The sequence below is a fragment of the Topomyia yanbarensis genome, chromosome 3, assembly GCF_030247195.1.
Source record: "Topomyia yanbarensis strain Yona2022 chromosome 3, ASM3024719v1, whole genome shotgun sequence".
Classification (NCBI taxonomy): Eukaryota; Metazoa; Arthropoda; class Insecta; order Diptera; family Culicidae; genus Topomyia; species Topomyia yanbarensis.
In genome coordinates, this window is record NC_080672.1 from 354779314 (window position 1) to 354803896 (window position 24583).

General features: G+C 38.4%; 1 protein-coding gene across 2 annotated transcripts in view; it reads left to right on the forward strand.

Moving 5' to 3' along the window:
* LOC131694068 (uncharacterized) overlaps positions 1-23878 on the forward strand; it is a 183719-nt gene extending 159841 nt beyond the window's left edge. For both annotated transcript variants that reach the window (XM_058982439.1, XM_058982440.1), the window contains exons 5-7: positions 4919-5752; positions 5854-6522; positions 23683-23878. In XM_058982439.1, the coding sequence (XP_058838422.1) occupies positions 4919-5752; positions 5854-6522; positions 23683-23849 (1670 nt within the window). In that variant the 3' untranslated portion in view covers positions 23850-23878. The remainder of the gene's footprint in view (positions 1-4918; positions 5753-5853; positions 6523-23682) is intronic.
* The last annotated feature ends 705 nt before the right edge of the window (positions 23879-24583 follow it).

A 24583-nucleotide genomic window follows, 5' to 3' on the forward strand; every position in this document is an offset into this window, starting at 1 on the left:
TCATAGGGCATTACAATAAACTTTTCGATTTTCGAATTGTTTTTACAAAAATTTCTAAGTCCTTGGAACTAAAAAAAATTAAATTTGTTTTTAGCGGTTTTCGTTTGCTTTGACACTAGATGCTGATATTTTATGCTATTTTAGACATATTTCGACAATTTTTTTTTCGATTTTCCACATTTCATGTACTCCCTCCCCCTTTGGATGTTTTTTTATATTATAAAATCAATATTCAAACGCCGCACCCCCTTAATGATGTCCGATTGAGCTATCCCTGCCCCAAAAAACTTTTTTTATTTTTTAAAGTTTTTTGGGAGCTATCTGCTCCCAAATTTTTTTTAATTTTGTTTCGCAGTGTAATCATTTTCAATTTCATGCAAAAGGGTAATGAGATTTCCACGTGAACTCGTTCACAAAATTTGGGTTATTATTCGTGGAATTAGTTTTGTTCCATGCACTTTTTTATGAACTGTCCAGTTGCTAAGGACCAGGAATAGGTACGAGCAGTAGATATAAGAAAACTATTAGGACGAACATCGTTATTCCTTTTATAAGGCTTAGTGTGAGGTCCTAAAAGAGTACGAAAATTTGGTTGAGCACCACAAATCATGTTCGTGATATAGGTCACAGAATAAAATTGCTGATATCATGAACGTGAGTCACATTACTCCACCTGTTAAATTCGAAAGTTAGCTCTAGAATAAAATTACGTAAATCTTGACTAAGATCGTGAAGTCATTAACATAAGTTGCACAACACGTGTCAAAAATGTCAAAATTGGTAACTAAAATCCTGAAATCAAGAACAATAAATCTCTACTCGTGACTAAAATATCGCGACAACGTGAATAGAAATTACGAAAATCATGACAACATTCTTGAAATCATGAATTTAAACCACATTACTAGTGATTAAAATATCAAAAATCGCGACTAGGATCCTGAAATCATGAACATAAATTCCGCCAGTCTGACAGAAAAATCCGATAGTAAACTCATGGATAACATAGCACGGCAACGTGACGAGAAATTACAAAAATCACGAATAAGCTCCTGAAATCTTGAACATCGTTTGACTGTCGGCTGTGTATTCCCAAATTATGAACAAGAATCATAACAAAAACTAAACATATCCAGGAAACAACAACAGTAATCCAACCAAGCATTCGTATGTAGCACCATATGCATGTTCGGGGCGAACCGGTTTTTGAAAACACAAATAGTTTCATGAATACGAGGTTTATTATTCACAATTTCAGGAACTTGGTCACGATTTTCGTAAATCGTTCAGTTCTCGAAATCGTGATCTTCTGTTCATGAATTTATGTACGGACTTTATTTCCGTGTATCTTGAAAAAGCATGGTGGAACATGCATGCCCGTAGCGTGCGGTTGGCCCCCGTCAAGGGCGCCAACCCTAGGGAGGTGCTGTATATATAAAAGTCAATGTTTGTATGTACACTCAAGTTTTTTTTCACGCGGTTTTTTTGCGCGATATTTTTTACGCGGTTTTTTTACGCGGATTTTGAAATTTACGCGGTTTTCATTTACACGGATTTTGAAATTTACGCGGTTTTCAGTTACGCGGATTTTGAAATTTACGCGGTTTTCATTTACGCGGTTTTCATTTACGCGGTTTTTGAAATTTACGCGGTTTTCCTTTACGCGGATTTTGGAATTTACGCGGTATCCATAAATGAGGTTCCCTTTATCGCGGATTCTTAAATTTAAGTGGTCTTCATTTACGCGGATTTTGAAATTTACGCGGTTTTCATTTACGCGGATTTTGAAATTTACGCGGTTTTCATTTACGCGGATTTTGAAATTTACGCGGTTTTAATTTACGCGGTTTTCATTTACGCGGCCTGTATCCCCCGCGTAAACAAAACCTGAGTGTATATGATTTATGGATTCCCAAACGGCTGAACCGATTGCCGTAAAAATATATGCATAGTAGGCTTCTGTCATGGAGCGTGTTTGTATGCTATTGGTTGGGGATTTTCTGCCCGCCAGATGGCGCTTCGGACCAAATTGTGTTTTGCTCATATTTCGTTGAAAGTCGCAGCAACGCGCGATGGGTATTAGCTAGTACTTTATAAAAGAATTGGAATAAGTTAAAAAATTTGTCGAAATCAGTGTTCCACTTCCAGGTACACCCTAAATTATTGGTCGCAAGTCGAACTGAAAACGAAGCCAATGTAAAAACCAAAGTGGCGTAAAATCGAGATTTGACGAGCGGCTCTAGAAGACCAAGCTACGGCACTGTCAATCCCACCCAGATTTATTCAGAATAAATGGTGTGTTTTCGAATTTAAAGTGTTTACAAAAAAAATAAATTACGTATTTGAGTTGTGTCTAGTCTAGTCTAGTCTAGTCTACACATACACAGCCAATCCATGTAGGGATCTTGGAAAATTGCAGACGTTCGCCTACAATTTTTCTTGTCAATATTAATGTTTGTGATATATATGGTACTAGCTAATACCCATCGCGCGTTGCTGCGACGCTCTGCGAAATAGGAGGAAAACACAATTTGTTCCAAAGCGCCATCTGGCGGGCAGATAATCTCCAACTAATAGCACACAAACACGCCCCATACCAAATACCTACTGTGTGCAAATTTTTACGGAAATCGGTTAAGCCGTTTGGGAGTCTATAAATCATATGCATACAAACTTTGACTTTTATATATATAGATAGATAGATAGATAGATAGATAGATAGATAGATAGATAGATAGATGTAACACAATCATAAAAGCGGTCAGGCCAACTGTGAAGACGATTCAAAATTATACGGTGATTAAATTATTCATTCAATGAACAATTTAATCAACGAACTATTTCAAACCTTGAATAAGGAAAAAAACGTGGACAACCGTACCAACCGTTTCAATTTGATGGGGATTTGATAAATCAATGGGAGTGACTTGGCTAAGAGGGTTAATATCACTCCTTTGGTTCTAGGTTTGTGGGATGGGATGGGACAAGTATTTAGCCCTGTTCTGGCTAATGAGCCTAGGTTATAGCGCCTTTACTCGCTCTTAACTTACGTATTTGAGTTGTGTTACACGAAAATTTCAAATGTAAAGACTTCAAATACTCATTTTCTTAATTTCATAGAGGCATGCATGGGACAGACCTTCTAAACCAAAGATCGTGGAGGGAGCTAAATTGATTATCACCGTGAAGAAAGGGGGTAGGCATGGCGTAGTTGGTAAATCGATTGCCTTGTACGCAACTCACCTGGGTTCGATTCCCAAACCCGCACGATGGGTTAGTGTTTTTTTTTAACCCGAAAACAGAAGCGAATGATCCTAAAGGTCAAATTTCCATAATCGAAATAAAATAGTCGAGAAGACAATTCCATATCAAAACTTGAGAGTTTAAGTTTCCTCGGTGTCGGGAGGAGTTCTGCAATAACACAAAGTGGCCGGTGCACAGCCAGTCCTGCGATAAGTTCAATCTCTGGTTGAATTTTTTCGTGTTGTTGGAAGTGCTAGGAAATCCTTGTTTGATCTCGAATTACTAAGATCAGAGGTGGTTTTCTTCGGCTTTATATCAGCGCTTCCTCGAGGTGTTATATTTCAAAGGAATCTCATCTGCCTGTCATTTTGGGTGCAATAACAAGGGGATGTCAGAGTCGCACTTTTCCTGAGCCAAGAAATCCTAATATTTTGTCATGATGAGTGGTATAGCTCTTTTTAGTTTTTTTTTGTAAATGAGTGCATTAAAATTTTGTATGCTTCACATTTTTTATTCAGCATTCAAAAACCTATTTAAAAACCTCTTGTTATTAAACAGTATTTAGAATGCAGTAAACAAGATTTTTAATGGCAGTGCAGTAATGTAGCCGTATATTTTACCAAAAGCGACTTTCATATAGTGTTTAAAAGTAGTCGGTGATCACGCCGTCGATCTTTACTTTGTTGGCGGGAATATAGACACGGTAACCACTTATGATATACTTGTCGACAGTAATATCATTTGTCTGCATCTGATAGGATATCACTATGCTGAGCATATTTGGGCGCACTTCGAACTATCCGCCGCGACTAATTATTTCATTTATGAGCGGTCCTTTAAAGCGATGCAAAGTGATGAATTGAAGAGATAGCCATTACAGTGGCACCTAGTAGCCTAACGATTATTACAGTGATAATACGATGCATACAGTGTCACCTAGCGGCGAAAATGCTAGTCAGTGGGTTTTTTCCATGTAAATTGTCATAATCCCATACAAACTTCAGGCACGTTGGTCCGGTAGCTAGACTTGGCCGATATGCTTCAAATTTGGTGCAAGTACTCCTGGGACTAGGAATCGACTCAGAAGTGGGCCAACGTGAGAATCGAGTACTGGGAAAACAGTCTAGTTGAATTTCAAATAAATTTCGCAACATTCAATAGGTTATGCGACTCGCTAACGGTTTGAACTTTTTCATTCAATAGCTTGCGGTTGGTGTAAGGTAGTCATGTTTCATTTTATATGTAAGAGGAGTTCTTCATGGCCGAACAAAACTCACTTGTGTACGAAGAATGTACGACCACTAATGGGACGTTTTCCATGCTTGCCTTGCACTTTACAAGTCCTGAACAATTTTTAAGGGTTTTATTTTGAGTTACAGTTAAAACTGAATGATTGTAGAAAATTTGTGTTTTCATAAATTTGTTGAATAGCTTGTGAACCCATATTTCCAGATAAATTGGACATATGCCGCAAGTCTAGAACATTTTCTGACGCAGGATTTCGCCATTTGGTTTATTGGATGTTCAAGCTATATTTGGTATATTTCAATGTTCAAGCTATATTTTGTATATTTCAACATCAATCCCTCGCACTTCAAACATTTAAACATTATCAGTTTGCTTTCAAAACAACACGCGTCAAACTAACATCCCCATTCTGCTCTATTTTTTACAGACTCGCCAGATTTGCACGAAACACGACTTTCAGCTCAATCAACCACTCAGCCGGCAGTGGTACGACAGCTGGCACAACTATCGGCCACTTCGCTGGTGGAGAGTTCATCCCCTTCAACAACAACAACGACAACAGCATCAGCAGCAGCAATAACGACATCGCCCGCATCGTGCATCACCAGCGATGTGACTAGTTCATCAACTTCACCCCCGGACCTTTCACTCACTACAGCTGACACAGCAGTTGCTGCAGCAGCAGCAGCAGCTTCCGACCAGCTGGATATCGATATGCGAATATTGCATCCTGGCCCACCGGAAAACATACCCCAGAATATCCTGTCATTCCCGCAGACGCCACCGATTATGATGTATAGGCCAACGATTGGAAAAAATGGAACCAATTCGGATGCGTCCCCCGTCAATCGGAACAAACACAAGGGGCCGCCGAAAAAAGTCAAACCACTTCATCTGAATGATGGAGTAGGATTTGATGGGAATGGCGAAAAAAAGACTCATCGGAAGTCGAACGGCAAAGGTTATTTGGCCGCCAGCCACGGTCACATCGAACGGGGTCTGGCAGGACAAGTGCGCGGTGTAACCGAGAGAATCGATGCCAATAATCTGCTCGTTTTGAATTATGGGGGTCATAGCTCAGAGGAGAATCGATCCGATGGCAGGTTCACGGAACAAACGGGCGGCATTAACGGGAATGGTGCAGATGATGATGACGATGACGATGATGATGATGATGATGATGAGGATGTGGATGAGAGTGATGAATCAGAAGAAAGGCACGACAGTAGTGGCTCTTTTCGAAACCGCCAGGATACAAGTGGTAAGTTTGAGGTTGTAAATCAACCGAGTGAAAAAAATGAACTCAGCATTTATGATTATTAATCTTGGAGTTTTGCAATATTGTTATTTTCACCCCAACAGGTGGCACATTCGGTGGTTATGGTTATGGTATGATCAAAGAACCGGAAGAGGACAAACAACAGCACTACATCATCACATCGTCCGGCCACGTCGAAATGTTTGACGACACCAATATGGAGGCAACGGAAAATGTCTTCGGAATGAATCGATTTAGCTCGCAGCAACAGCAATCGGTAGAATTTTCATCCAGTTCTACCGGGCAGCCGCCTGCTATGGCACTCGATGACTCGTTAAATGATCACATCCAGCCACAGGTCACAAGTTCATCAATCCGAGATAACGACGAACAAAGCAAACCAATACCACCCTTGATATCACTGACAACGAATGTGACAAAACACTCAACAAACTCAAATCGACTGTCGGTCGCGATTTCAAGCTTAGTTGGGGGTGATGTCCCTTCGCTGGCAAGTTACGTGCCGCAAGCTTCCCGGTCCATTATTGATGTGCTCAATTCAACGGTGGACGGTGATTATCTGGACGATAACCAGACGGAATTTATCTACCCCGCCGTACCTGGTTTGACCGGCGATAATAGTGGTAGTGGTCTGGCTAGAGCAGAAGGTGGGCGAAGATTGAAAACAACGACCAGTACTATACTCCCACCCACCGAGAGCGGAACCGTCGTGGAAGGAAGGAGAGTGATGGAGCAGCATTGCGTTGTAATGGGTGAGTTAAGGAGCCAGGATTTTGATTTGGAAAGGGAGGAGGGATATTAATAGCTTGATTAATAATTTAATCAATACTGATGATTTGAGATGACCGATTAGTCACTGATCTGTTGAAATTTTGAATGGTTCTTAGTGGAAACAAATGCAAAAGAAACTAAGTGTCCTACAAACAGACAAAAAACTTTTAAATTAAAGAATAGTTTGGACTTTTGAAATATTTCTGGAGTCGAATTATATTTTGGTAGTAGGCAAAGGATACTACGCCCATTTGAAGACCCGATGGTCAATTTTTCGTCGTATATGATACCACACAAAACTTCCAAACTGAACAATTCGAATCAATACTTTGGAATTGTAGTCCATGTGAGGTCATAGAAATAAGGATTACCATTCCACAGTGGTCCAGAATGTAAATTTAGCAGGAATTTTGAGATTTTTCTAAAACTCAACAACTTAGCCTTAATAAGTCTTTGGAGAAGTTTTCGTAGTTTGTGGATTTTTTCATTTTGTTAAAAAAAACAGATAGGGTATTTGTACCAAGATCAAAAAATATCTTTTTAATTATTCCAGCTAGAGCCAAATAACCTTCAACGAAGTTGTAGAACGACAAATCTTGGAAAAGTTTGCTGAAGACATGTGAGCTCTACCTATCATACTTTTCATTTTACAACTTATACTTTTATTTTAAAATTGAAGGTTAGGGTGTTTCTTAGTGTTTATTAGAAAAACTGTTATAGTCAAATAACTTTTGCGGTATTGATTTAAAAGTGAAGTAGCCTGCATACAACTTTAACATTGTTTTAAGGAAAATAACTTGTTTCATGGCAACTATTTATATCTGTTTCATGGCAACTATTATATTTAACTATTTTTGCTGATTTATTTATCATATGTTCTCTCTGTATGAAAACATTTGTCAGCTTATTAACTTAATGTAGAAAAAAATTGAGCCCATTCGAGAAGCTTTATGGTAGTTTACAGGAACTTTTTGCAAGGGAGTCAAAAAAATTGATGTTGGCATATTCTTAATTTCTTTCTTAATTTTGATTATCACGTTTGTTTGTTTTAGGTCGAAAATTATTGGCATGTACTCTCTGCTTCAAATTATTCCAGAAATCCTCATTTGGGCGAAATTGTGGTACATTTGGAGGTTTATCAGCCTTTGGTACAAAAGGTATGTCGTAATCCACCAATGCGCCAAAACTTTGTTTTTGGCATAATAGCTAGATGCCAGATTGGGCGTTCGCTGCCATTTCGTTCGCATGGTATCTCCTAGCGGGTCGAAATTAACACTGGATGCTTAAAATAAATGTGCCTAGAGTATGACGTTTAGTATGATGCCTTGCAACCGGTTGCATTTTTGTTTTAATGCTGGAAGCGTTGTCCAAATTTCATTCCGCATACGTTATGAGCACTTTTTCGCCAACAATAACAATATCACTCATTGGGGCAAACAAATAATAATTCTTTTTCAAGTATAATTTAGGTCATTACTAGAGTTATAATTGAGCAAAAATAACGAATTCCTTATTTTCTAAAAGTTCATAAAGTTGATTACAAAAATTCTATTTTTGATATTATAAGTTCTTATATCTTTTGAATAATAGAACCTAGCGTTTTAATGTGGGTGGTTCTAAATTTTTAAAATCTTAAAATTAACTTTTAAATGGTTCGAGATAGAGCTTCGTAGAAAATAAAATTTAAAAAAAACTTGGTCGAAGACACTGGAAATCTATGTCGTGTATTTTCCATTTTACAAGAAATTTACCAAAAAAATAGGATGTTTCTTAACAAATGGTTTTCTTTATATAACTTTTGCAGTTTTAATTTTTCATAAGGATCACGTTAGAAAAACTTTCAGATATTTTGAAGGAGAGCATTTTGTCTCAATGTACCGAACCTCTAGCATCTCTCGTTAGAAAGTTATATATACTTTTTACTAAAAATAAATTCTTTTATGAGTAAACATTGCAAGACGTAAAAAATATTGCATTTGTCATTTTTTGCGATCTACACTACAAAGCATGCTATATCATATGACAACAACGGTATTTAATGTTAAGTGTCCTAATCGAAGATAATGCAATATGAAAAAGTTATATTTTTTTTAATAATAAAGTTCTCATACCTTTCAACGAAAAATTTTTGGTAGTTGGAGTTTTAAAGAAAATTATGCACCTTAAAATAATCTTGTACCCTTGTCCGTAGGGTACTTTAGTGTAAAATGAAAACTTTTTATAGAAATAAAACCGTTTTACATTTCTTATAAAAGAAATGTATAGAATTCGCTCAAATTTTCAAGATTTTTTCCGAGACCCGGAGGGCCGAGTCTTATATACCAATCGACTCAGCTCGATGATTTGGGACAATGTCTGTGTGTGTGTCTGTGTGTGTATGTAACGGAAAAAATCTTATTCGTGTTTCTCAGCAATGGCTGAACCGATCTTATCCAAACCAATTTTAAATGAAAGAACTAAAAAACAGTATGAACGCTATTATTTTGTTTTTGATTCTGATGTTTAGTTTCCAAGATATGAATGTTTGAATGCGTAAAAATGGCGTTTCCTGCAGTTTTTTTAAAAATTATCTGCCGAAATTGACAATATAGATTAACAATTTATATGTTTTTAGATAGTTTTAACGAATACCTTTCGAACAAGCTATAGATTGTTGAAATCGGACTATTATCAAAAGAGATATTTAACATTAAATGCGGACGAAAGATTTTTATCATTTCCCATTGCCAGAAATATGACCAAAAACATGTAATCTATTATTAACGCCAAAACGGTTTATTTTAGGTCAATAGTATCTTCGAAGAATTTAATGGAGGTAATATGCTCTTTCTTTTGGTATTGTGCTTTTGCTGATTAATCCCCCTATGAGTGAGATATTTTCACAAATTTTCTTGGAAGTGATTATACCGAAATGATGACTTCTACAAATTTGTAGCCCTTACTTTTGCGAATAACTTTACTGAAGTTTTCAAATAACTATTTTGAATACTTTAAAAGTTATGGCTTGTTGTTTGTTGATGACTCTTTGTCGCCTATTTATTGTTCAATATAGTAATATTCCATTGAAATAAGCTAAACATTATTTCGTTAAAACGAATTTTGTATTTCATTTTACTATCTACAATCGCTAGAATTAATCACCGAACACTTCCAAGTTGTCTGGAAGGATCTTGATAATTTATCAGCACAAAAATGTTCATTTGTGCGAACCTTCTGATTGCAATTTTTCTAACTTATAACCATCGGATCGATCTGAAACATATCGAAAAATGAAAGCGAAGTAAATAACTCCAAGCAACGGCATTGCCAAGAGAAGGTTTTGGGGTTTAATACCATACAACCACCCCCCCCCCCCACCACACAAAAAAAAAAATATTGGATTGAAGTTGAAAATTTATTGATGCTGATTGATTTAATTCAATATTACAATAACAATTATCTGATCCGTAGATTGATAACCTGTTGTTGTAAACATCATGAGGACTTTTGATAAATTGTCGGAATGGGGTCCTGATATGTAACTGATCTATTGGTCTTGATTTCACAGTTGTCTAATTGCATCAATATCAAATTCCTGCCTGAAAACATTCCAATAGAAAATTCCAGAGTTCTGTAATCAATCATAATCCTCAGATTTATTTTCAAATTGAGCTCGTTTTTGTAGCGATGTACTGTAATTAGGGTCTTTATTTAATAGGAAGCGAAGTTAAAATTGATTTAATGTCTATGCAACCAAAAAAATGCATAACTTTCAACATTTGCTAAAAATGTTTTTGCCTTTCTCATTCACTCTAAAATTCGTCAATCTAATCTCGACCCGGAGGGCCGAGTGTCATATGCCAATCGACTGAGTTCGTCGAGATCGGAAGATGTCTGTGTGTGTATGTGTGTATGTGGAAAAAATGTGACCTCTGTTTCTCAGAGATGGCTGGACCGATTTGCACAAAGTTAGTCTCAAATGAAAGGTACAACCTTCCCTTCGGCTGCTTTAGAATTTTTTATTGATTGGACTTCCGGTTCCGGAGTTACGAGTTGAAGAGTGCAATCACACTGCAAATTCCCATATAAACTGAAATGAAAATTTTCAAAATCAAATTTGTATTTTTGATGCCAAATGGCTTTAAAATGCATGAAACATTGAGATGTTTGACAAAAATTGACTTCTTTGGACTTTGGTACACTTTTGCCTTTCTCATATAGAAATATTTCTCAATATGCAATCACTCTAAAAATCGACAATCATACCGGCCCGGAGGGAGTATGCAGTGAGGGGTTGCTACTTTAAAATTAAAACTAGTTTAAAATTTCTTAACAAGTTGAAAATTTTCGGCAGGACCTGGACCTTCCGGATCTTTCTCCATGATCCGCCGCTGGTTTCAAGCGATGTTTCAATATCACATAGTATCACATAGTATCTCAAGATCGTGGCTGTCGATCCATTGTATGTATGTGCAAATCGTACTGGACATGTAATATTCATTTCCACCATTGTATTGAACATAACCAGCTATGGAATCGTAGTCTGGACAAATGAGACAAGCACAATTGCACCACTAGGTGGATTAAGACAGGTTTTTTTTGGGAATGCGTCGAGTTGAGACGAAAACGTATTATGATTAATGACGAGGATAACACTTTCCGAATGTAGAGAGAAATTTATGAAAAAATGACGTTTTCCATTCGATTCTAGCAGGTTCTGATCGATTTTGATGAGCATTTGATTTTTGTTGTATGGCCAATTATATGTATAGGTCAAATGTTTAAAAACAGTAATTTAAGGTCAAGATAGCATCATTTTGAAACCGCCAATTTCGGAGGTTTAGTATCTTCGATGAGTTTTACAAACGTTAAACAGCGCATCATTTGATAAAATAATTTTGACGGTATATCGTCCAAGAAGTATTTATGGTGAATTTTTTCAGGTTAATATTCATGACTACAATAAAGTCTCAACAAATTCGCTAAAGACACGAACTCTGTTACTATTTTCTGAAAAATTAATTCTGCATAATTTTAAAACTTCAAAAATTACGGTTTTGGAATTATGCCGTTTGGACAGTATGATCGATTTTCACCAAACCCCCACCAAACCGAATTTCTGGCTACCCCGCTGACTTCAAGTGAGTAGAAACAAAGTTGTTCTACACTCGTTCACAAGAAACTTCTTCGAATGCTGAATATCTATTATAATACATTGAAGCCCCGATTTTATCAGCCAAATATGAACATATGTTTGATGGGCTTTAGCAGACGAACAAGACTGAATTCGAGTAAATCCTTTCTTGAGCATGTTTTCCTTATCATGAAGATGGAAATATGCAAAAATAAAAAGTTCATCATAATCAGAAATAGTTATCAGACTACATCAAGGGACGGGAAAAATATTTTAATAGCTTCAGTTTATTATAAAGAAAAAAAATTGCCCGATTTAGTCAATGTCCCCATTTTGTCAGTCTGAAATACACCATGAGATTGATAAAAATGGGTCTTTATTGTATGTATTATTCACTGTGCTTCCCATTAATAGGTACATTTCATTTTTGGAGATTTTTTTATTGTATCGAATTACAACAATTTTTAGGTAGTTTTCAAGAGATTATTTTATAGACTTCTTCCAAAATTTGGTAAACCTATTCCAATTCGTATACCAATTAATTGGTATACTTAAGGGTTTATATGTTCTAGATAGAGAAAATACTGAAATTTTCAGCTTTTTTTGTCCACAATATTACGAAAGCTTATTAAACAATTTTTCCTAATAAGTTTGTGAAAATTATAAACTATTTTTAATAGTTTAATTTTTTATTTAACCGTGATTTTTTAATAAATAGTGACCATCGCTTCACAACGTAGTCTATTTTTCATGGCTTGCGGTGAGCACGATCTCTCGAATTGCAGAACTGAAAATTATGGAATAAAAATTAATTTTTAGTATCCTTTACAGATTTAACTCGCCACGCTGATAGCTCTGAATTAGACCCGCTGGTGCCCTAAGACGATTTCGCTAGATTTTCATAGCACTGTGCACCCAGTGCATTAACGCAAGTAACGGAAGGTTACTGAAAATTTCAGTAATGATGATGATTTTCCCAAACTGTTCGTTTTCGAGAGGTTTTCATTTGTTCTTTGGCATTAGGATTAGCGATAATAATTCGAAAATTCGATTTTTTTGGCTCAGTACAATATACCCCTTTAGGAAAATTCAGTTTTCCCACCACAATTGAGATATTTTATTAACAGAGCATTAGCAATAATTCGTTTGTATGTCTATTTTATAGGCCATTTTTTCGCTTTCCCTTTAATTTGGTTTGAGATTTCTAGCACTGATGTTGTCCTATGCTGATTTGAGCGATTCTCTGAGTCCTGCCACTATCCCATGTAGTATGTGTTATCAAAAACATCGCGAAGCATCAAGTTCTAAATGTTCTCAAACGATATAATATCCGAAGACAGTGATAAGAGTTATAAGAAATGTCTCATCACACTGTTAGGTAGATTAAAAGCGTTTTTATAGACTCCTTGAACAATTTTCTTCAAAAGCCATCTTGTGGTTTGATTCTAGAGTAAATAGAACCGAAGATATGATCAAAAGAAAATCAAGGGTTTTGGCAATTTTCCAAAACGGGGGGTGCTCCCATGACCCGAGGGGTGGTTCAATTGACACAAAAATTTGAGTTTTTATGTATTGGCCCTAGATGAACAATTCCTCCAAATTTTGTTCAAATCCGTGAAGGTCGATTTCAAGTTTGCATCTTTTTTTGATCACTTCGTGTGGAATGACCCATATCTCTCCGTTGAAAAGTTAGTGTTGGCGCCCTCTATGCGGTACAATGTGGAACTAAAATTTTGTAACCAAAACATGACTCCCATTATTTACTATAATTCTTCTGAACATTCTATTGAGCTAAATCTAACCATTATTTCACAAAAATGTATAGTTCGTGGGAATCGAGAAATGATACACAACCATGTGCTGCTAGGCCCCATGCAAAACTGACTCAGACATTACTTCGTTGAAAGTTTAAAAACTTCTTTTAACAAAGCCAGATTGACTAGTAGTCTTCTACAAAGTTGTAGACAATTAAATTATCTTTCTTATTTTTACTTACAGTGAACTATGGGAAGGTTCCATACAAACAGGTGGCAAAAATTTTTTGTCTCATATTCTTTCGCGAAAAGCTTATTTGAGCTGTTAATAATGAACGAAACTCATAATGGATGTATCCAGGTTTAAAAACCTTAAGGGGGAGGAGGAGGGGGAGTGGTGGGGGGGTGGGGGTTGGTGTAAGATATTCAAGGTATTTTTTTTTAAACAAATAAAAAAGAGGCACAGAGAGTTTTACTCAATTCAATCACTTTTCATATAATGATGCAGTATTTGAACAATATTTTCTTAAATTTTCATTGGTCAAGTGACAGTGAATTTCCGAAGGCACCTCGAAAAAATGCTGTGTGCATCATAACTCAAAATCTACTGGGCTAATGGTTTCGAAATTTTTCACAGTTCTTCTTCACATCATTCTCCAGGTAACTACAAGACCTTTCGATAAAATTATTATTATAACTATTTTTACAAAAAATGTTAGTAGTTTTTTTTAGCGAAAATAGGACTTTGGCTTCAAAGTGTTACAAAAAACTCAAAAATCGAAAAAAAGGAAAAACTCAGATAACATGTGATTTTTAACCCTCAAACCAATAGTAGCGGAGAAAGAATGCATGCCGCAAAAGAGACAAAAATATTTCAATTTATTTATTAAATAGAAGTAAATAGAAAGTAGTTTGAAGTGCATAGTGATTATTTCAATGTTGAAATGACCAATGAGCTTTAAAAGAAATGTCACTCTTTCAGTTGATTGCTATGCCAATATATCTTCTTCATATTTATAGTTTGCGATTAATTGTTGTTTCATTTGGAACTCTTGTTCCGGAGATATAGTATAATGAATCCTATATAAACCAATATCACGAAAACGAAATAGTTAAAACTATCCGAATAGGTCTTGAAATACATTTTTTATATTACGAGTGGCCATAAAAAATTTCTTGGTCACAAAACCTGCTTTTGGCGATTCCGGGGCTCATTATTATAAGCATGAACATTTTTTGAATTTACAAATCGTGCTTTTTAAAAATTTCAAATATTTGGTTACATTGATCGTGTTAACGGTAAGTTGGAAATTCCAGTACAACTCAGTACCATTTATTGCTACACAGTAATGTTGAATAGCAAAAATGTAGTCAGATGAATTATCTTTTCAACAAAATTGTAGTCCACGCTCATTTCGTTGTGGAATATGAAGCACTCAACCGAAACATGTACTGAAGTATCCTTTTCTGGTCGACTAGTTGAGACTGCCTTTAAAACTTCAAGTGATGCGTTCTCAGTTTGGGGCAAATTAGGGCAACTAAAATCTTCGCTATAAGTTAGAAGATGCATTATCCTTGCATCCCCCATCGAGAATTCCGGGGGACATTGGGGGACTTTTTTTCCCGGATCAAATTTGTGTATATTTTAGGACTTTGAATCGTTATTTTTCATATAACTCCATACCAATGCAATATATTTGTATTTTCAATAATATAATCACAAAGCTGGCATTCTTAGTTTTAAAATGGCATATATGAACATATGTTTTATTCAAAATTCAGCAAAGATACGAACAGTTGAAAAAACGCACGTGATATTTCTATTTTTCAAAATTTTCAGCTTTGGACACCCATATACACAGTTAAGTCAAATATATTTCTGAGATACTCTGGGAATTTCTTAGCTAGAGTATATATAAACATTCAGTATAGAATTGGTTTGAATAGGAGTTGATGCAATTTTCGATTTTTGGCCACATGCCTCCCCATAGTGCAATGGTAATACGATGCATATAGTGTCACCTAGCGGCGAAAATGCGAGCTAGTGGGTTTTCTTGATGCAAATTGTCGAAAAATCCGATACAAACTCCAGGCAGGTTGGTTCGGTAGCTAGATTTATCCGATTTGCTTCAAATTTGATACAAGTACTCCTGGTGGGACTAGGAATCTACTCAGGGGTGTGCCAATAGGGGTCGTTTTTTCTTGTCACACTACTGTACACATGTACATTAGACTGGTTCAATTTTTTACTTTTAGCTTCACCTGGCTTAATTGATTCCTTTTATGACCCTTAGTAATTGTGCAAATTTTGGTACCGATCGGTTGTGTCTACGGACCCTCCAAAAATTTCAAAGTTTATATGGAAATTAGTATCGAAAATCGGTTAAAATTGAAAATAAATTCTTAAAAGATCACCTCATCAATCAATTCATGAGAACACTATATATTTCTAAAGGTATTCTTCTACTGAACACATTCATGGAACATTGTAAGTTTGTGAAAATTCGCTGAGAAAAGTTATTAACTAAAGAAGCAGTATGACATCAAACAAGTGGATTTTATTATTAATCATAGCATTTAAATCCACTTGCAATTTTTATGCAATCACTTTAACAATCAGAAATATCCTGTAGTAAATGATGCACAAAAATCAAATAAAAAATTGTATAAACACACTTTTTGTCGTTTGAGCATCTCAATCTAGACTAATAAAATGCAGTCATACCACCATTACGATTATTTTCGATGCTCTACACAACAACATTGATATTAGTTCGCGTCGGATTTGCCCCACCTTACCCTTTAGTTTTAAAATATTTCTGTTATGTGTTTCTGATCAGGATGCCATGAAAAGGTTTCTACCTGAAGCGCGTGTATTGAGTCGAAAGCGACCAGGACGACGCTTCGAACAAGCTTTTGAATGCGCGGATCGAAAAATCTGTTTAACACTATCTAGTATACACACTTTTAGCTTTCAAAAAATGCAAAGAAAATGAAATCAAATTTTTGAAAACTTTGAATGAGAACCTCCCCTTATCTATTACCTTCTGGAAAATTTTCGTTAAATGCATTTATTTTTTTTATTCAAATCGTTTATTTGATAAGGCACGTTGCGTTAGCTTAAAGGTGCCAATTTTGTTTTGTTTTACATTTTAAATTGCTTAAAACTAGGGGATTACATATTGATTTTTTTTTAAAATGAAACTAATGCGATTTTATAGCTATCTTATATATCTACACAAGGGGATAATATTGTTTTCGTAAGATTAGGGGGGTCATTTAGTTTTTGTGGCAATATGGTTTGACATTTTTATCAGTGAGATTATTGGAGCAAATAATGTTTAATTAAGGGGGACAATTTTTTACGACTAACTTAAAACTAGGCATAACTAGAGGGCATGATTGAATTTTGTAAAGATTCGTAATTATAGTTATTTTTGTGGGTAGTAGAGTTGGGCAATTTCAACGAGATTATATAATATAATAGTTAAAACTAGAAGAGACAAGAAGAGCTAAATGCTTCGTGATGATATTGGGGGGGGGGGGGGGGGGTAGGGGTGTTACTTCTGGGTATAAGAGTCAGGGGAAGGAGGGTAGACAAAGATGGCAGGGAGAGAAAATTATTTCAGTTTCAGGCATCGTGAGATCAACGGATGGATTACAAACTCGGGTGGCCTTCATCAGGGGAATCATGTACTGGGACGCCGGGTGGTCCTCCTCAAGATGGCAGGGGTTTTTCCAGACGATTTCGTAGTACGGCTCAGATGTGGATCGGCTACATTTCGAGTTAAGCGTGTTATGTTCGTGCCGTAGGTCCCGTGTTTGTTGGCTCATTCGATACAGATGGTTTGATACAGGTGGAAGAGCGTTCTGAGAATGATAAGAAGATAACAAGGGGCAGTTAGACTTGTATATTGATGGTTTTCACAAAGGTGTATATAAGGGACATATAGAGAACATCGCGGCTTGCCAGCACATCTCGAACCGGGACGTTGGTTGGTCTTCCTCGGGCCCGCAGGGTATCCATTAGCCGAGACCTAGCGGAACTGTACTCGGTGCACGCCCAGACAATGTGCTCGATGTCGTGATAGCCGTCGCCACAAGCGCAGATACCACTATCCACGAGCCCAATACGCCGGAGATGTGCATCCAGCGTGTAATGGTTTGCCATGAGTCGGGACATCACACGAATGAAGTCACGACCCACATCCATCCCCTTGAACCAAGGTTTCGTCGATACCTTAGGGATTATCGAATGTAGCCACCTTCCCAGCTCTCCACTGCTCCACGAAGTTTGCCAACTTTCGAGGGTTCTCTGATGAGTAATACTGAAAAATTCGCTGAAGCAAATTGGTCTTTCGTAAACGTCTCCTTCTAAGGCACCCACCTTAGCTAAGGAGTCTGCCTTCTCATTGCCCGGAATGGAGCAATGAGAAGGGACCCATACCAAGGTAATCTGGAAAGAGTTGTCAGATAAAGCACTCAGTAGCTCCCGTGTTTTCCCCAAAAAATACGAGGAGTGCTTGCCTTGTTTCATCGAGCGAATAGCGTCAATGGAACTGAGGCTATCCGAAACGATGAAGTAATGGTCTGCGGGTAATGTTTCAATGACTCCAAGGGTATACTGAATGGCAGCTAGTTCTGCGGCGTAAACTGAAGCAGGGTCACTGAGTTTGTAGGAGGCGGTGAACTTTTGATTGAAAATACCGAAGCCAGTGGATCCTTCGAGGTTTGATCCGTCAGTATAAAACATCTTAGAACAGTCGACTTCTCGGAATTTATTATAAAAAATGTTTGGAACCACTTGTGGGCGTATGTGGTCCGGAATTCCACTAATCTCGTCTTTCATGGATGTGTCGAAGAAAACAGTAGATTCAGAAGTATTTATGAAATGCACACGGTTGGGATTGTAAGAAGAAGGGTTAATATTCTGCGCCATGTAGTCAAAGTACAGGGACATGAAACGGGTCTGAGAATTGAGCTCAACAAGCCTTTCGAAATTTTCAATCACGACCGGGTTCAAGATATCGCATCGAATGCGCAATCGATATGAGAGTTCCCAAAATCGATTTTTCAACGGGAGAACGCCCGACAGCACTTCGAGACTCATCGTATGGGTCGACTGCATGCACCCTAAGGCGATACGCAAACAACGATACTGAATTCTTTCGAGTTTGATGAAATGTATGTTCGCGGCGGAGCGAAAGCAGAAGCATCCGTATTCCATTACCGACAGTATCGTTGTTTGATACAACCTAATTAGGTCTCCTGGGTGGGCACCCCACCATGTTCCGGTTATTGTACGAAGAAAGTTGATCCTTTGTTGGCATTTCTGTTTCAGATACCGAATATGGCATCCCCAAGTACCTTTCGAGTCGAACCAGACCCCTAGATATTTTACTGTGAAGACCTGAGCGATAGTTTGACCCATTAATAGAAGCTGTAGTTGTGCTGGTTCACGCTTCCTTGAAAATACAACTAGCTCAGTTTTCTCCGTGGAGAATTCGATACCCAGCTTAATAGCCCAAGCAGACAAATTGTCCAGGGTATTCTGTAATGGTCCTTGTAGATCGACAGCTTTGGGTCCCGTAACAGACACCACGCCATCGTCTGCAAGTTGCCTTAACGTGCAGGAATTGTCAAGACATTCATCAATGTCGTTGACATAGAAATTGTATAAAAGGGGGCTTAGACATGAGCCCTGGGGAAGGCCCATGTAGCTAAATCGTGATGTCGATAAGTCACCATGCGAAAAATGCATGTGCTTTTCCGACAACAAGTTTAGTAAAAAGTTGTTTAAAGTCGCTGAAAGACCATGCTGGTGCAGCTTCTCTGAAAGAATGTTGATCGAAACTGAATCAAAAGCCCCCTTAATATCTAGGAACACTGATGCCATCTGCTCTTTGCTAGCATAGGCCATTTAAATTTCAGTTGAGAGCAACGCAAGACAATCGTTCGTCCCTTTGCCTTTGCGAAAGCCAAATTGTGTATCTGACAGTAAGCCATTTGCTTCGACCCAATTGTCGAGGCGGGATAGGATCATTTTCTCGAACAACTTCCGAATACAGGATAGCATTGCGATCGGACGGTACGAATTGTGGTCGGAGGCTGGTTTTCCTGGTTTTTGGATGGCGATGACCTTCACTTGTCTCCAATCGAGTGGGACAATGTTAGCCTCGAGAAACTTATTAAATAAGTTCAACAAGCGTCTCTTGGCAGAGTCAGGCAGATTCTTCAACAAGTTGAATTTGATTCTGTCTGGCCCCGGAGCTTTATTGTTACACGACAAGAGAGCAAGTGAGAACTCCACCATCGAAAAAGGTGTTTCGTTCGCGCTATCGTGAGGAGACGCGGCGCGGTAAATCTTCTGTGCCGGGGCGGAATCCGGACAAACCTTCTTGGCGAAATCGAATATCCAACGGTTTGAATATTCCACGCTCTCATTAGTACTGTTTCGATTTCGCATACGTCGGGCTGTTCCCCAAAGAGTGCTCATCGATGTTTCTCTCGTTAATCCGTCGACGAACCGGCGCCAATAATCGCGTTTTTTGGCTTTCATCAAACTCTTCATTCGCTTGTCTAACGTCGCGTACTGTCGAAAACTGGCGGGTAACCCGTCATTCCGGAAGGTCTTAAACGCGGCGGCCTTCTCTGCGTACACGTCTGAGCACTCTTTATCCCACCAGGGATTGGGAGAACGTTTTTGTATGTTCGCGCCGGGTACTGGCCTAGTCTGAGCTTGATTCGCGCTGTCGAGAATCAAGCCAGCCAAAAAGCTGTACTCTTCCTCCGGAGGAAGTTCTTGGGTAGATTCGATGTTGTCGGATATCGCGGCAGCATAGCTCTTCCAATCGATATTTCGTGTGAGGTCATACGAAATATTGATTGATTTCAATGGCCTTGAACCGTTATTGATTGAGACTACAATCGGCAGATGGTCGCTGCCGTGGGGATCAGGAATTACCTTCCACGTGCAATTTAACCGCAGCGATGTTGAGCAAAGGGACAAGTCTAAGGCGCTCGGGCGCGCTGGAGGAGCAGGAATCCGTGTCATTTCACCCGTGTTTAAAATTGTCAAATTGAAGTTATCGCAAAGATCCTGAATTAAGGAAGACCGGTTATCATCATAGAGGCAACCCCATGCTGTACCGTGAGAGTTAAAGTCTCCTAAAACTAGTCGCGGTGCTGGCAGGGATTCTAAGATGTCTTGTAGCCGTCGGTGCCCAACCGCGGTGTTGGGGGGAATATATATGGAAGCTATGCAAAGGCTTTTGCCTTTGGTTGTTACTTGACAAGCGACAACTTCAATACCTGTTATCGAGGGAAGGTTAATTCTGTAGAATGAATAGCACTTTTTGATCCCCAAAAGCACTCCTCCATAGGGGGTGTCTCGATCCAGGCGAATAATATTAAAGTCGTGGAAGTTGAGTTCTATGTCGGAAGTTAACCAAGTTTCACATAATGCAAATGCATCGCAACTCAAATTATTTATTAAAATTTTGAAGGAATCGATTTTCGGGATGATACTTCTGCAATTCCACTGTAGAACAGTGATCAAATCCGTGACCTCGTTCGATGAGTTAGCCATCGAAGGATACAATCGCTGAGAGGAGGGGCCATTTAGCAGTCAACTGCTTCAAAAATGTTCTCACTGTAGGGAGAAAAGCTAACATAAGACTTTTAATAGGATCAGTAATATTGAAAGTTTTTATTATCCAGTCCACTATGTCTGAGAGTTTTATAATTCCAGTGCTGTGATTACTCTCGAACTGAAACAAAGGAACACTTGGGATTTTTGATGTTCCTGGAAGTGCTGGGAACTCCTTCTCTGAGCTTAATCCTCCGAGACCAGGAGCTAATTGCTTCGGTTTGGTTGCAACACTTCCAATAGATGTGACTTTCGGAGCCCCCTCAAGGGACACCTTCTGGCCTTTACAAGGAACTTTACGAGAGGAAGTGTTCCTCCTCTTCCTATAAATTCTAGGCACCCTAGTAGATGTTCCCTCTTGTGGGTTACCAGCCTCGCCCTCGTCAGGAGGCAAGTGAGTATAGATGTTTGCTGAGGATGGTGGCGTAGCATTCTTTAACATTTCTGCGAAAGAATGTTTGGATCGTCCCGCAAGGGAACGTTTCAGTTTATCCCCGCGTAGTTTGTACGCGGGACATGCCGAGATATCATGCAGACTCTCCGCACAGTAAGGACACTTTTCGGCTTGCCTACTGCACGAATCATCTAGATGATTCTCCCCGCATTTTCCACAGCGGGCCTTATTGCTACAATGGGTGGCTGTGTGACCCAGTTGTTTACACTTTGTGCAATTCATGACCCGCGGCACAAACAGACGCACAGGCAGACGAACCTTGTGCAAGAGGACGAAATTTGGCAAATCGGTACCAGCGAAGGTCACCCGATAAGAGTTTGATTGGGGGTACGTTTTTGAACCATCCCCCGCAACTACTACTGAGTGCAAACGTTTGCACTCAAGTATTTTAACTGGCTGAAGTAAGCGGTCTCTGAATCGGCCAACCCCGTACTTCAGCAGATCCTCGCACGTCAAACTCTCATCGGTTACGACGCCTTCGGATTGTACTCTTACAGCCGGAATATACACGTTATAATCCCGCGTAAAGTGCTCACAGCAAGCAATATCGTTTGCCTGCTTTGAGTTGGCTAGCGACACCCTTATCTTGTCCGAGCGGACCTTTGAAATTTCGGTCACAGCCGAGAACCGTTCCGTCAGGTCTCTAGAAATCTGAAGAAGATTCAGTGATTTAGTCTTGGGCCGAAAGAAGACCACAAATGGACCAGTTGAGAGTTCTGGATAGCATTTGGGCCGGGGGGGAGCCTTAGAAGTTGAACCCGATTCAACTTCCATTTGACCATCCGGAGAGGGAACCATAGAAAACGTCAACGCACGGGGTCAGCGCCCGCGCAGACGGAAGAAAGCAATAAATGTGTTACAAAAGACAAAAACCACTTAGCTTTAAACTGGTGTCCAACGACGAACCGATCCAGCTTATACAGCTGGCTATTGTTTAATCCTCACACGCGAACAAAAGACTGAGGACCGAACCGAACTGGCAAAATAACCTTGAATGCGGATTAAAACTATTCTTTATCGCCTCACACAGCACTACGGACTAGAAAAAACAACCTCTGTCTCGATGGAGAGCTCGAAAACCATTAAATGCATTTATATTTGAAACGACTTGAAATTTTAAAACATGTTTAAAGTCAATGTTGAACTTTTTTACTGATAAGTTCTCCGTGATGCAATACCATTTAGAATATTTCCTTACTTTTAGGGATTTCATTGAGAAAAAAAACAATCCATTTAAAAAAAAATGGTGTTTTGTAATCTAATATTTTAACATAAATTTGTTTTTGTAAAACTTTTTTTTTCAGAGCATATTTTTCCCTTTAACTTTTTCTCCAATAGTTTTGTTGTACAAAATACGATAATCGAACTTTGTTTTAAAGTAATTCGTATAAACGTGCGTGTGTCAAAATGTTCTAATTACCAGAGGGAAGCATGGAGATAAACCGAACACAACTCCAAAGTTTCGTTCGAATCGGCGATGTTCATGTTTTTCGATCGGGTGCTTTCTCCCTAAAGTAGTTTTTGTAATATGTAGAAAAATTGCACAAATATTACACAAACAGTGCTGGAATTGTTTTCGTTATTCAATATAATTGATAGTTATCTCTATCTCAAAGAGGTCTTACTATCCAAAGTATCGATGATTGTCGTAACTTCAAACGGTTCATGAATAACAAAATACCATGAAACTCCACTATATTTCTAGTTTAGGCACTGCAGCAATTTTTTAGCATTTTCTGTTCCTATACGGCTGCTTCCAGTAACCCAGTGCACTTTCATTCCGGTCAAGTCGATCGGAATGGAATTGAACTTTTTAATGGGATTAATGTATTAGCAGTAACCGCTCATTAGCAGTAAGATTGATTGAAACTGCGTGCAAGATGTGGTTTTGTTCGAAAACCGCCTCGGCGCCACGACTGGCAGGAAATGGGTCGGAAGTGCGTGATTGCTCATTCAGATCTACATACCTACATAGGCGCATAAAGGAGTAGGGTCCGATACATAAACCGTTGCGGTTTTTCCAGGTCACTGCCGTCTATCGGATGTTGTTGATTCGAGATACGGTAATTGGTTGATTCATCACTCGTGGAGTGATTTGCAAGTTTTCTTTGATTTACCTCTGTTTCCAACATATCAAACAAGTGTATCAACATTTTTCTCTGTCCTTCACAGGCGTTTCGTACAAAGTGGGCTCGGTGCTGCAACAGGAAACTGGGAACTGTCTGCACTGTGTCTGCGTGGCAGGACCCGAAAATGATCCGGTGCCACGAGTGACCTGCACGCCGCTGAACTGTCCACCGTTGATACTTCCGGATATACTGGATGGTGCCGGGTTCTAAAAGCTGCCGATATTCGCTCGTTAAACCGATGTGGTAAGTATCACAGATTGATATCAATTTTCAATTTCGTTTTGATTGATTTAATTGTCGAATCGTACGGTGGCAGCGGTGTGGTGGATTTCAGTTGTACCTATACATACATAATGAAGCTGTTCATTCACCAAACCGAGTGGAAAACGAACGTTCGAATAATGGATAACAACAGAAATAACGAGTTTTTATCTGTTTGTACTGAAGCTTTCTTCGTATTTGAACGAATTATTGATACAGGCAGAGGGTTGAACTCGCCCACCAATCCCATGCGGTTTTGGAGTAAGATGTGTTTTTTCGGTGTAATAATTTATTGGCACACTCAATGGAAGGTAGAGAGGGAAATTGTTTTTGTGCTGTTGTGGTGGGAGAATATGGTGGCTATAAATCATAATGGATCGTTCAGTATTTATCACTTTCTGATACTGTTGGGGATAGCGGAAAGTGGTTTTAACAATGGGGAGTAGGTAATATGGCAGGGACTTATTGAGTTCTAGATTTTAATTTATTCGTATATTCTCTAGTTGTGTTCCCTTCGTCATGTTAACGACCTTATCAAATATTGTTGTGGTTTGCTATAGTAATTAAACCCTTCTCCAGACCATTTTAATTTTTTTTATGCTGTATGCGTTTATGTAATGTACCAATGCCGTAAGAAATTTATCATGCTTAATTATGAACTTAGGATACAGAATAACTATTGC